Source organism: Cheilinus undulatus, linkage group 12 (genome assembly GCF_018320785.1).
Source record: "Cheilinus undulatus linkage group 12, ASM1832078v1, whole genome shotgun sequence".
Taxonomy (NCBI): Eukaryota; Metazoa; Chordata; class Actinopteri; order Labriformes; family Labridae; genus Cheilinus; species Cheilinus undulatus.
Genome location: NC_054876.1, coordinates 34,255,615 through 34,268,310, shown reverse-complemented (window position 1 = coordinate 34,268,310; position 12,696 = coordinate 34,255,615). Strand labels below are relative to the sequence as shown.

Genomic DNA, 12,696 nt, shown 5'->3' with positions numbered 1-12,696 from the left:
TTCCACATATGCTGTATTCTTAACATGCAAAAATGCAAATCTTTTGTCCAGATGTCTTAAAGGGACTAAACCAGCTGTTAGGTAGAGCAGGGTGTGACGGAAGGCAGAGTATGCTCTTGGGAACACATCCCAAAGGCTTAAAAATATGGATTATAAGGATTATATTTTTCATGAGAACAACAGCACTAAAGGAAATAACAAGAAACTGGAAAAATGAACCTACCAACCTAAATAGTGGTTAGAAATAGTAGAGGGGATGTAAAGTACAGAAAATGGGACATATAAAATAAATATGATTGAATAGATTGGTGTCTTTTAAATCAAGCATGAGATGTTGATTCACTAAATTAAATATAAGTGTTAGATGTTTAGGGTATTGGAAAACTGAACTGGAGGTTGCCAGAAACTCCAAAAAGAATTTTTTTTTTTTTTTTCATTTGTAGTGTTCTTCAGTTTTCTTTCTTTCAGCTGTGTGTGAATATATAGATTCTTATGCAGGCCTACATGTGAGTATGCATTAAAAAATGCACTTTGATCTGTAAAATGTAAACAGGTACTCACCATCTGTTCAAGTATTTGTACTACCAGAACAGATTATTCTGCTGGTTTGAAGCAGACATTCATGGTTATTGGAAGTTAAGTCACTCTTGTTTTATTTTTTAAAGCCCCATCTCACTGGCCCAATGCACACAGAGCCAAATGAGCCACATTTGTTGACATAGCTGTCACTCATGAAATAATACTTTGAGCATCAAAAAGAACTGGAACAAGACAAGAAAAAGTGCACACTTGGATGTAAAATCACATCATCAAGATAAAAGCTTTGAAAATGTATCTAACTGGGACTTTGATTTTTCTTTTTTTTTTTTTCTTTTTTTTTTTTTTTTTTTTTAAATTTGGCCCATGTCAGTTTGGAGGATTACTGAGTATTCTCCAGGAAATCCATCCATCCATTATCTATACCACTTGATTTTGGGTCATGGGTGGGCTAGAGCCAGTCCCAGTTGTCACTGGCCAACAGGTGGGGTACACCAGTACAATCACAGGGCTGACATACAGAGACAAACAAGCATTCATGACCACACTCACACCTGCAGGCAGTCCAGTGTCACAAACGAGCCTAACAAGCATGTTTATTGACTGTGAATGGAAGCCAAGGTCCCCAAGAGAACCCACACATGCACAAAGACAGCATGCGAACTTCACACAAAAAGGTCCTGTCCAATCAGGATTTGGTTTGGGATTATTCTTTCTGTGAGGTGACAGCACTAACCACTGCACCATTATGCAGCCGGGTCCAGGAAAGCAAATGAAGACACTAGAGACACCACAAAGATGTAGACAAACTGAAATAGTTAGAAGATACATGGGGTAGATAAATGTAAGCACGTGGATGAGACAAATCAGGCACAGATTCACACAGTTAGGGCGGATCAGACATTTTAAAAGGCAGAATATGATGCTACATACATGAAAGGGAATAATGAGTTTCCAGCTCATTTCTTAACCAGCTCTGTTTACATTCAAATATCATCCAGTTTGGACTTAAGTTCCTATTCACAACGGGTTACTAACATTTAAGGTGTTACACCAGCTAGGATGGCCACCCACAGCAAGATTTCAGCCCAAAGTATGGCCAGATTTGCCCAAATCAGGCTAGCTGCAGACCTTTCATTTGTGAAGGCCACTCTTACAGACAGCTTATCTGAGATGCTGTATATCTCAGAAGGAAAACACGCTGAAACAGTTGAAATAAAATCAGATTAAATTTCTATTTAAGGTTAGGGTAAGGGTTAAGGTAAGTGTTAGCTTGAGGACAAAAAACTTAACCTGCAAAACCCAATTACAAAATGTTTAATGAAACAGTCTGCTTACAGGAAAAAGCTCATCCTCCATGAAAACATTCTAACACAGCAAGCTTAGCTCAAGTAGCTTCGTAAGCTCCGTAAGCTCTGAAAGCTATGAAAGTAACAGAGTATGTAGCTAATACAACTAAAACTGAGCTCACAAAGCAGCTATGTAAGCTACGTAGATAGATTGTCTTTGTAGCTATGCTAGCTTTAGCTACATTTGCTAAAGCTGGCATTGCTAAAGCTAATTTAGCTACAATGGCTTATATTTTAATGTTGATTTTGTAGCTCACAAAGCAGCTATGTAAGCTACGTAGTTACATTGGCTTTGTAGCCATTTTAGCTTTGGCTACATTGCTACAGCCATGTTGCTAAAGCTAACTTAGCTATAGATAACATAGCTATGTAGTTAAAGCTTTTCTCACAAGGCAGCAATGTAAGCTGCGCAGGTAGGTTTTCTATGCAGCTATGCTATCTTTAGCTATATTTGCTAAAGCTCACATTGCCAAAGCTACTATCGCTACACTGGCTTATAATGTTAATTTTTATAGCTAGCATGTTTATATTAGCTTTAGATAAATTTTCTAAAGCTCACATTGCTAAAGCTAATTTAACTACACTGGCTTATATAGTAACGTTAATTTTGTAGCGGTGTTAGCTTTAGCTAAAGCTAAAAAAGCTAAAGCGAGCATAATTCAGTCCTGGATTAGACCTCTGATCTTCGTCTGTTTTATTTATTAAATATTTCTTTGTATGTTATTTTTGTAATGCAATTATTTCATGAATGTAACTGCTAGAAAAAATTACACCACTTCTTTTCTGAGACATACTGTGTTTCAGACGCACAGTCTGAGAGTGGCTGAAGCGTACAGTCTGCAATCAGACCTCTCTCGATTTGTTTACCCTGACAATCGTTGAGCGGAGTATGTTGTCAACATGATTATATAACTGCTCTAAATAATATCATAGCCTCCTAGACCTTGAATCATAAATATAAAAGTTGTTTGATATTTACAGTTCTAGGTTGTAATGCCTCCGACTGATTACCCACAACAACAGATAAGAGCGAGCAGATCGGTTAGGCAGATGCCATGTCCTGCCAGGATTTCATCTTGATTCTCTTCCTTATTTAATGATTTTTGCTGCAACTGTCAGGACAGCCTGTTATGAGAGACAGCAAGTCGAGGATAACGATAGTCATCCATGTTTATTCTTATTCTGATGACGTTTGATCACGCAAGATTCTGTAAAATCTTGTGTTTGGGGAATCTTAACTGCGAGGTTGCTGTTGAGGTTGCTCCAGTGGTAAGATGGTCAGGCTGAGTGTGCGCTCAGGGGATTACAAGATGAGAAACTCTTTGACATTCTTTATGTGTGTGGTCTCCCATGTCTAAAATCATCTAAGACATTAAAACTGGGTGTCAGTTTAGCTCAGTGGGTAGGGAAGGTGCCCATAGCACCTGCAGTCCTTAACCCACTGGACCAGGAGCAGATGGTTTTACTGGCTGTTTGGTCTTAGCAGTTTGTCCTCCATGATAGTATGATGACTTTCTTGGGACTTTGGTTTTTGTTTTCCATAAGCAGAGGATATTTTAGCCTTCCAACAATAAAGAACTGTTAAATTATCGCATGTTATTGATAATTACAGTGCTGTTGTTTTTACCATGGCTGCAGTTTTAGGATGTAGGCTTTAGCTGACTCCTGATCACAATTCTGTGATGTATTTGCAAACACTTTCTGCACTACAGTGGCAATAAAAGTATGTGAACCATTAGAAATGATCTACTTTTCTGTATTAATTGGTCATCAAATGCTATCTGATCTGTATTGAAGTCACAAGTACAGACAAACACAGTGTGCTCTACCTAATACCACACAAATAATTGTAATATTTAAAATCTTTAACACAGCCATTAAAAATTCTCTGCTGGAAAATCCAGGAGTTAATAACTTGTTGAACCTCCTTTGGCAGCAATAACCTCAACCAAGCATTTCTGCTAGCTGCTAATCAGACCTGCACAACATTCAGGAGGAACTTTGGACCATTTTTCCTGACAGAACTGCTTCAGCTCACCCATATTCTTAGGCTGTCTGGTATGAATGGCTCTCTTGAGGTCATTCCACAGCATCTCTGTTGGATTTAGGGTCATTTAGGGTCAAATCCTGATTCTCCCTCTGCCTGACTTCATTGTGGGGATGATGTTCTCTTCTCTTGGTGTATGATACCCTTTTTATGACATGTTCATCATCATGTTCAACCTCAGTTTGATCAATACACAAAACATTTTCCCTGTAGTGTTGTGGATTGTCAAGGTGCTCCTTGGCAAACTTCAGGCCTACTGTGTTGTCCGTGGTGTCCTGCCATGGATATGCCTGTTTAGTCTTTTGCATATAGACTCATGAACAGAGATGTTGACTTGTTCCAATTATTCCTTGAAGCCTTTAGCTGTTACTCTTGGGATCTTTTAGACCTCTCTGAGAACTCTGCATTGTGCCCTTAGAGTCAACCTGGCTGGGCGCCCACTTCTAGTTAAAGTAGCCAGGGTACTGTATCATTTCCATTAGTGGACAGTTAGTGTAACTGTGGACTGGTGAATACTTGAAGTCTTTTAGGCGACTTTGGAACCCCTTCCAGTCTTATGCAGTTCTTGATCAAAGGTCTTCTGAGATCTTTTTTTTTGTGAGACATGGTTCACATCAGCAGATCTTTTTGTGAAGTGAAAACTCAAAAAAAAGTTTGAGCATTTTTAGATGTCACAATAGCTCGCCACCTGGCTCAGATCTCTTTTAATTGATTGGACTTCAGGTGTGCAAACTCCTGACTCCAATCAGCTCTTTATGGAGTCTGAACCTAATGGTTTGCTTTCTTTTTCCAGCAGCACTGTAAAAATTTAATTGCTGTGTTCAATGAAGACTTTAAATATTATAGTTGTTTGTGTGGTAATAGGTTAAGCACATTGTGTTTGTCTATACTTGTGACTTTAATGCAGATCAGATCACATTTAATGACCAATTAATGCCAAAAAGTAGATCATTTCAAAGGGTTCATGTACTTTTTGTTGTAGCTATATTTGTTTAGTAACTGCAGTTAACAGTCAGATAATGGTCCATTGAGACCAGCACTAACAAACCCTGCTTTAAAATGCTTTTCACTGATTGGTGGAAAGAATTAAGAAAATGTCACATATGCAACAACATCTTTGTTCACCTGGATGTTGCCACTATCAGTTAAGATGATCCTTATGTCTCTGTTGTGCAGCCAAACACTGACACAACTTTATTTACAAACTATCCAGTTTCAATGCAGGGTTTAGTGTGGACTTAATGCAAGATCTTAAGAAACAAGTCCACATAGCTTGTGCAACAGACGGCAGGAAACATGATCTAAGAGCTAAAATGAAAGGAATCCATAACTTAACAATTGGCATACACTACTGCACTATTGTATTTAGTATGAGCAAATATCTTTTAAAAGGGTTATTATTTCTGTTGGTTTCCTGCGATTGATCTAAAATATCAATTCCATTACAAAACTTTCCTCTAAGAGGGAGGTCTATTGTGTATTCAATGCAGCCAGAGTGCAAAATCCAATATTTTAGTAGTGTTTAGCTGCTTCTGCAGGATGAGCTCAGCAATGAGACTAAAAAAATCAAGTTTATGCCCTCTTACATTCACTTTTTTTTTTAGCTCTTTAGATAAATTGTGTGTTGTGCTTGCAAAGGATCGAGCCCGTCTCTCTCCCACCCACCATCTCTGCTCATGCCGTTTACTTGAATAAAAACACATAATTATTTGTCATTTTGTAGGAGCTCTGCCTGTGACTTTTCCACTTCGAGGTTTAAATTTATTTCACTGTCAGACCCATTGTACTTCCCTGAGTGAAGTATCTACAGGTCTAAAATGTAAATGTTTTCATTTGCATTAAAATCTAAGTGCATTTCACAATCGCACAAGTATTTTAGCTCCTGCTGTCTCCTTTTTTCTTGTGACAATTTTGGGTTTTCGTCAGATCTAAAAACAGGCAGACGCATTGTGTGGTGAAGGAGTTTCACTGGTCTCACAAATAATTAAAAGCATTGAGCTTCTAAGTTTGAGAAACAGTATAATACATTGTGTTCAGTTCTAAAAGCTTCCTCCATTTCTGCATGGATACACAGCAGGAGTCAGGAGCATTTTAAGTAGGACAACTACGATTGATTTTTATTCTAATAAATGCATCAAGGGCTTCTACATCACTGTAGCTAATGGTGCAAGTTTATTTGACACATCTCTGGAAATGAAATCATCAGGACATTTTCTTACTGAGCTCTGAGTCCAGAGATGATTCATAGTGTTTTTTGCTGTGCGTCCTTGTGAATGCTGCTGTGTCATATCGATTCTAGTATTTATCGATGAGTAATATTCCAACCTTTGCTCTGAATTTATTGCTCTCTCTGGCTGTCATCTCAACACGACATCTCTCTCATTTATTAGGTGGTCTACAAGAATAATGAGTTTAGGCTGGAACTGTCACGGCTGGCTGAACAGCGAGACCCGAAGATCAGTATCCATGGTGACCTGATATTCAGCTGCGAGAATGTGGAAGCCCTGGAACCGGTTACCTTCGACACGCCGTCTGCTTACTTGACATTGCCCAGGTGGAACACCAAGAAGACAGGGGCCATATCTTTTGACTTACGCACCACAGAGCCCAGTGGCCTGCTGCTGTTCAGCCACGGCAGTCTGCAGGGAACACCACCTGAGAAAAAGCCCCGGGCTGACTTCTTCGCCATCGAGCTGCTGGATGGGTTTCTCTACCTGGTTATGGATATGGGCTCTGGCAGCATTAAGATGAAAGCCAGTAACAAGAGGCTGGATGATGGCGAGTGGTTCCACGTGGACTTCCAGAGGAAAGGACGTGACGGTAAGACAAAAACAGTGTTTGTTTAGGTAGAGAAGCCCTCATGTCTGCAGCTGTTACTGTGTGTTTTGTTGTAAAGGAGGATGTTCAAAATGTTTTTTTTCCTCTTTGCATCATTTACATCTCAGCCATATTCTCCTAACATCACAACAAGGCAGGAAAGCTCAAATTATGTCAAGGAAAAAGACAATTACAGCAACTACAAAGGAACTTGTGAAGAAACTTAATTTGGACTGAGAAAATGAAAGCATTGGAGTACTTCTGAGTCACAACTTAGTGACCATATAGGGCTTATAAAAGGTATTTACCCCCTTAGATGTTTTTTTTTCCTTTATTGATTTTATAATTCAGTCATGGTCACTATAGTTTGGCCCATTGTCAAAGTAAAACAGATTCCTACAAAGTAATAGCAATCAAATAGATATGTGATTTAAAGTAAGTGACTGCATAAATATTCAGCTCCTTTAATTAGTATTTAGTAGATGCACCTTTGGCTGCAATCACAGCACCGAGTCTGTCTTAATCAGGCTTGCACATTCTTCTCCATTCTTCTTTGCAAAATTGCTCAAGCTCTGGGCATGAACATGAACAGCCCTTTTCAAATCCAGTCTCAAATTAGTGGGTTTTGACTCAGCCACTTCAGAACATTCACCTTGTTGTCATTAACCCGTTTCTGTGTAACTTTCACTGAATGCTTTAGGTCATTGTCTTGCTGGAAAGTTAATCTTTCAATCCTCCCAAGCTGTAGTTCTTTTGCAGACTGAATGCAATTTTCCTCCTGAATTTTTCTTATATTTTGCTATGTTCATTTTACCTTCTCCCTTTCAAAGTCTTCCTGGGCTTGCTGCTGAGATGCATCCCCACAGCATGGTGCTGCCACCATCGTGCTTCACAGCAGGGATAGGGTGTGTTTAGCTTCCTGTCTGATGGCCAGAAAGCAACATTTTGGTCTCATCAGACCAAAAAAACTTTCTTCACCATGGAGTCTCCCACATGCCTTTGGGCAAAGTTTAGTCAAGATTTGATATGAGTTTTCTTCAATAGTGGCTTTCTCTTTGCCACTCTTCCATAAAGCTTTGACTGCTAAGAACTCAGGCAACAGTTGTTGTATGAAGAATCGCTCCCATGTCTGCTACTGGCTTGTAACTCCTTTGGAGTAGTCCAAGGTGTCTTGGCGGCCTCTCTTACTAGTCTCCTTCTTTCACGGTCATTTGGTTTGGGAAGATGGCCTGATCTAAGCAGATTTACACATTTGCCATATTCCTCCCATTTCTTAATGATGGATTTAACTTACCCCTAGGGGATGTTCAGTGCCTTTGTATCTTTTTTGTAACTATCCCTTGACTTATAATTTTCAACAACCTTTTCTCTGACCTTCCAGATACAGGTGTCTTTATACTACAATCACTTGAGACACATTTTCTGCACTTAGGTGATCCCCATGTCATCAGTTTAGAGACTACTAGCACCAATTAGCTGGACCTCTGTCAAATTAGATCAGTCACTTTAAAGGATGTGAGTATTTATGCTGTCACTTATTTTACCTTACATATTTTTGTTTTAGTTACATTACATATTACTGCTTGTTGTTTTCATCAAAAAGCCAAATTATATTGACCATAACTGATTTATAAAATCAATAAAAGGGTAGAACATCCAAGGGAATTGAATACTTTTTACAGGCACTGTGTAAGCTATAAGACGGTATAGCTCATTGTAAATCTCCCTTTGAATGTATTGACTGAACCATCATTTCATTGCCTAGTTAACTGCCCATAATCTGTCACTCTGCAGCCTACTGCCAATAAAAGATGTGATACAACCTTTACAACTCTATACCATACTAACAATCTGACAACAAACTAGGAAGGGGCATCCTGTATTGCTAAAGCCGTATGAATGAAATAAAACAAAAAGTGATGTTTTTTTATTTTATAATGTTGCTCTTTCCCTTTCTTATGAAATTCATCATATTAAGGGTATTTCCACAGCCGATTCTCCCTTCCATCCAAAACAACAATTTTGGTTTTACAATGTTACAATGTCATTTAACAGACCAAAGTGACACACATCTGAGTTAATACAACACAAGTAAACATGTAGACAGAAGGAAACATCAGTAAGTGCCTCAAAGTGCCTCAAGTCGGATCAGACACAGGTGCTGCCATGCAGTGCTAGAGGCTATGCACATGGTGTCTGGAAGCTTTTATTGTTTTCCTAATAATATAAACATCAGCGGTGAAATAAACGCCATCAGCATGAGCCCTCTTGTTAGACTTCATATCATCATTATCAGTAACAGTGTCTTCAACATACATTGCACCAAATTACTAAGTGCAGGGTCCTTCACAAGCAGCTGGGCCTAAAACTTTCAGAAGTCGAGAGGGACGGTGTGGGCCAAATGTATTTGGGAAACTCATTCAACCACTGGGGACAACAGAGGAGAAGCATCTAGCTAAGTGCATAGTATTTCCCGGAAGAGCTGGGTCTTTAGCTTTTTCTTGAAAATAGAAAGAGACTCTGTGGAATGAATGGAGTTGGGTAATTCATTCCACCATCAGGGGAGTACCGAGAAGAAGAGTTGGGTAAGTAGCTTCCATAGAAAAGCAGCAGTGTTGTGTCATGACATGAAAGTGGCTGAATGCTATTCTTATCTTAGAATAAGATATAGTGAGTTAAATGGTAATGAAAAGCTGTTTTTGAGGCCTAAGCATATGGGGGGCCCAAAACGGTTAGGCAAACATGATCCATATGAAACAAAAATACACATTTGATTTGTTGTTGCTTATTTCAAAACCTCTTCTTCTCTGGATGTTTTTCCTGGAATGATAATGTCTTAAGTGAGCCAGAAAGTCTGGATGCCAGAAAATAAGGGAGGCTATGCAATTTGATCCCAACAGTTCGTTAATAACAAGCTTTTTTCAGTCAGCTTCTAAAGCTAATCAAAGCAAGGCTGGGGAGGCAAATGCTAGCCAGGAGGCCAGTGCTTACACAGTAGATCCAACATACATACATGTGTTGATATTTTAAAATGATTTTTGCAAAGGGCCCATTTACCCGGTTAGAAAAGAAGCAGGGACTTTTTTTTTAAAGGAAACCTGCATGATCAGACAAATTCACCTTATTGTATACATATCTGTAACTCTTGTATTTATATTGAACAAAAACAACACTAAATATCTGCATTTTGAGAAAATTTGAAATTAAAATTATAATAGAAAGATGTACAAATATCTAAATGAGATGAACTTGCCTTATCAAGCAGGGTTCCTTTTATCAGTTTTTATCTTTTAATACCTCTCCTAGGGTATATATTATTTTTTGAATGATAGCTTTGATTAACTACACTATGTACTTGCTGAACTGAGAGCTTTCTGAGAGTGGTGTTTTTTCAGCAGCCTCCTTGTGGGTAACCTTTTGTACATTGCTCTCAAAAGGTTATGCAAATTTTCAGCTCAAAGTATTGGCATGAAAGAAAGTGGCAATGTTCTCCATCTTTCATGAAACATAAAAGATGTAAAAAGAGGGTAAAAATCAGTTTTTAAAAACTTTTATAAATAGAATTTGAAAAAAAGGAATTTGCGTAATGCTAAGATTAGCTATTGTAGGAATGTGGATAATTTTTAACATTACAATGTTGTTGTTGTTTATACAAAAATAGGCACCTTAATACATTTCCTTTGTTTGGTATATCACTTTCTAAAAAAGTAACTTTTGCATCCAGACACTTCCAAGCTAACAGTTTATTTGCTGGGAAGTGACTCGCTATTATCTCACTCAAGTGCTGTGTATGACTGTGGTTTCATGCTAAAAATGCTATTGTGTAAAGATAGCCAATAGGTTTTGATATTATTTTTTACCACATTTAGTGTCTTAATTGTTTTCTCTTTCATGGTATCATTTTCAAAAGCTTATCAGTCCAGCCAGCAATTTCTCTGCTAACATATTACGTTAGCATTACGTTAACATATATGAATTGAATATTTACAGTAGCCTACAATATGGTAATAAATGTGTTTTCGCATTTGTTGTTTTTTTACAAACAGAGGTCCCTTAATGCCTGACCCTTTGTATTGTATCTCACTCACTAAAAGATGTAGCACCAAGCTATTGCTAGCTGAAAGTTTATCAGCTAGGAAATTGCTGAAAACTAACATTAGCTGTCATTAAAAACCAAATGTAACAGCCTCATAGCTAGCTAACAGTAGTATCAAGCAATTTTGTCAAATTTATCCCAGACAAGGAATTTACACATTTTCTGTTGTATTGTACAAAGCTTTAGCGATGGTGTCGTCATGCTACTTTTAGCTAAGCATTATACAATGCCTATAAAAAGTATTTATTCCCTTGGTTGTTTTACCCTTAAATTGATTTTATGATTCATTGTAATCATTATAATTAGCCTTTTTTGACTAAAGAAAATTGGTGAAATTGGGATCACCTGAGTGCAGTGAATGTGTCTCAAGTGATTTTGGTATAAAAACACATGTGTCTGGAAGGTTCAGTCACTGGTTAATCAGGATTCCTGGCTACCATTACACCAATAAGATGAAAGAACACTCCAAGCAACTCAGAGAAAGGGTTATTGAAAAGTATAAGTCAGGGGATGGATATCTGCTTAGACCCGGATGTCCTCACAAATTGAGTGACTTTGCAAGAAGGAAACTAGTGAGAGGCCACCAAGACACCTATGACTACTCTGAAGGAGTTACAGTCTTCAGCAGCTGAGATGGGAGAGACTCTGCATACAACTGTTGTCTTCACCAGTCAAAGCTTTGTGGGAGAGTGAAAAAGAAAAAGCCACTGTTGAAGAAAACTCATATCAAATCTTGACTAGAGTTGCTCAAAGGCATATGGGAGACTCCATGGTCAAGTGAAAGAGAGTTCTTTGGTCTGATAAGAACAAAATGGTGCTATCTGACCATCAGACGAGACGCCATATTTGGCAGACATCAAATACACCATCCCCACTGTGAAGCAGCATCATGCTGTGGGGATGCTTCTCAGCAGGCGGTCTGGAAGGCTTGTTAACATAGAGGGTAAAACTAATGCATCAAAATATAGGAAAATCCTGGAGGACAGTCTTTTACATCTGCAAGAGAACTGCAGCTTGAGAGTATTGGAAGACAGGCATTGGCGCTGCCTCCCAGCAAGAATGTCCCTGGTTCGCTTCAGGGCCTTTCTGTGCTGAGTTTGCATGTTCTCTCTGTGCATGTGTGGGTTCTCTGCAGGTACTCCAGCTTCCTCCCACCATCAAAGACCTGTTTTTTAGGTTAATTGGTGACTTTAAATTGGCCGTAGATGTGAATGTGAGCGTGCTTGGTTGTCTATAGGTCAGTCCTGCGAATGATTGGCCACCAGTCCACCTCGCCCAGTGACAGCTAGGATAGGCTCCAGCTCCGTACGACCCCCATCGGGATACGTGGCATAGAAAATGGATGGAGACATTACTTTGTAGAAATTTATTTTCACTTTGACATTATGGAGGTTTTGTTTGTATGTTTTTGTCAAAAAGGCTAGTTTACATTGACCATGATTGATTTATAAAATCAATGAAAGGGTGAAACATCCAAGGGGTTGAATGCTTTAATACTAATTTTAGCTTTCAAGATTAAAAACAACATGATAGCCTATTCACTATTATCATACAGTTGTTTGAATTAACATCCAGAGCAGTGTGTGTTTATATTATTATCTCAAACCTCTACTATAACACAAAACTGAAATAATGCTGTTTTCAAGCCACTTCCTAGTTAACAGTTAGCAGATATCCCTCTGGGTATTCACTCTCATTTGGTCATTGTCTTCTAAGTAGAGTTGATCAATCTCCAAGTAAGAGTTTCTACATTTATTCATCAACTTACACTATATATACACAAAGTTTAACAGTATGAATTTATAGCTGTAATTGGGCTTTCTACCCTGAGTCCTATGTCAGAGGAAAAT

At 38.4% G+C, this 12,696-nt stretch overlaps 1 protein-coding gene across 1 annotated transcript in view; it reads left to right on the top strand.

Annotated features, from left to right (window-relative positions):
- The window catches only part of nrxn2a (neurexin 2a), a 266,470-nt gene that overhangs the window by 122,081 nt on the left and 131,693 nt on the right, over window positions 1-12,696 (top strand). Inside the window, exon 8 of the mRNA XM_041801644.1 lies at window positions 6,324-6,753. Coding sequence (XP_041657578.1) covers window positions 6,324-6,753 — 430 coding nt within the window. The remainder of the gene's footprint in view (window positions 1-6,323; window positions 6,754-12,696) is intronic.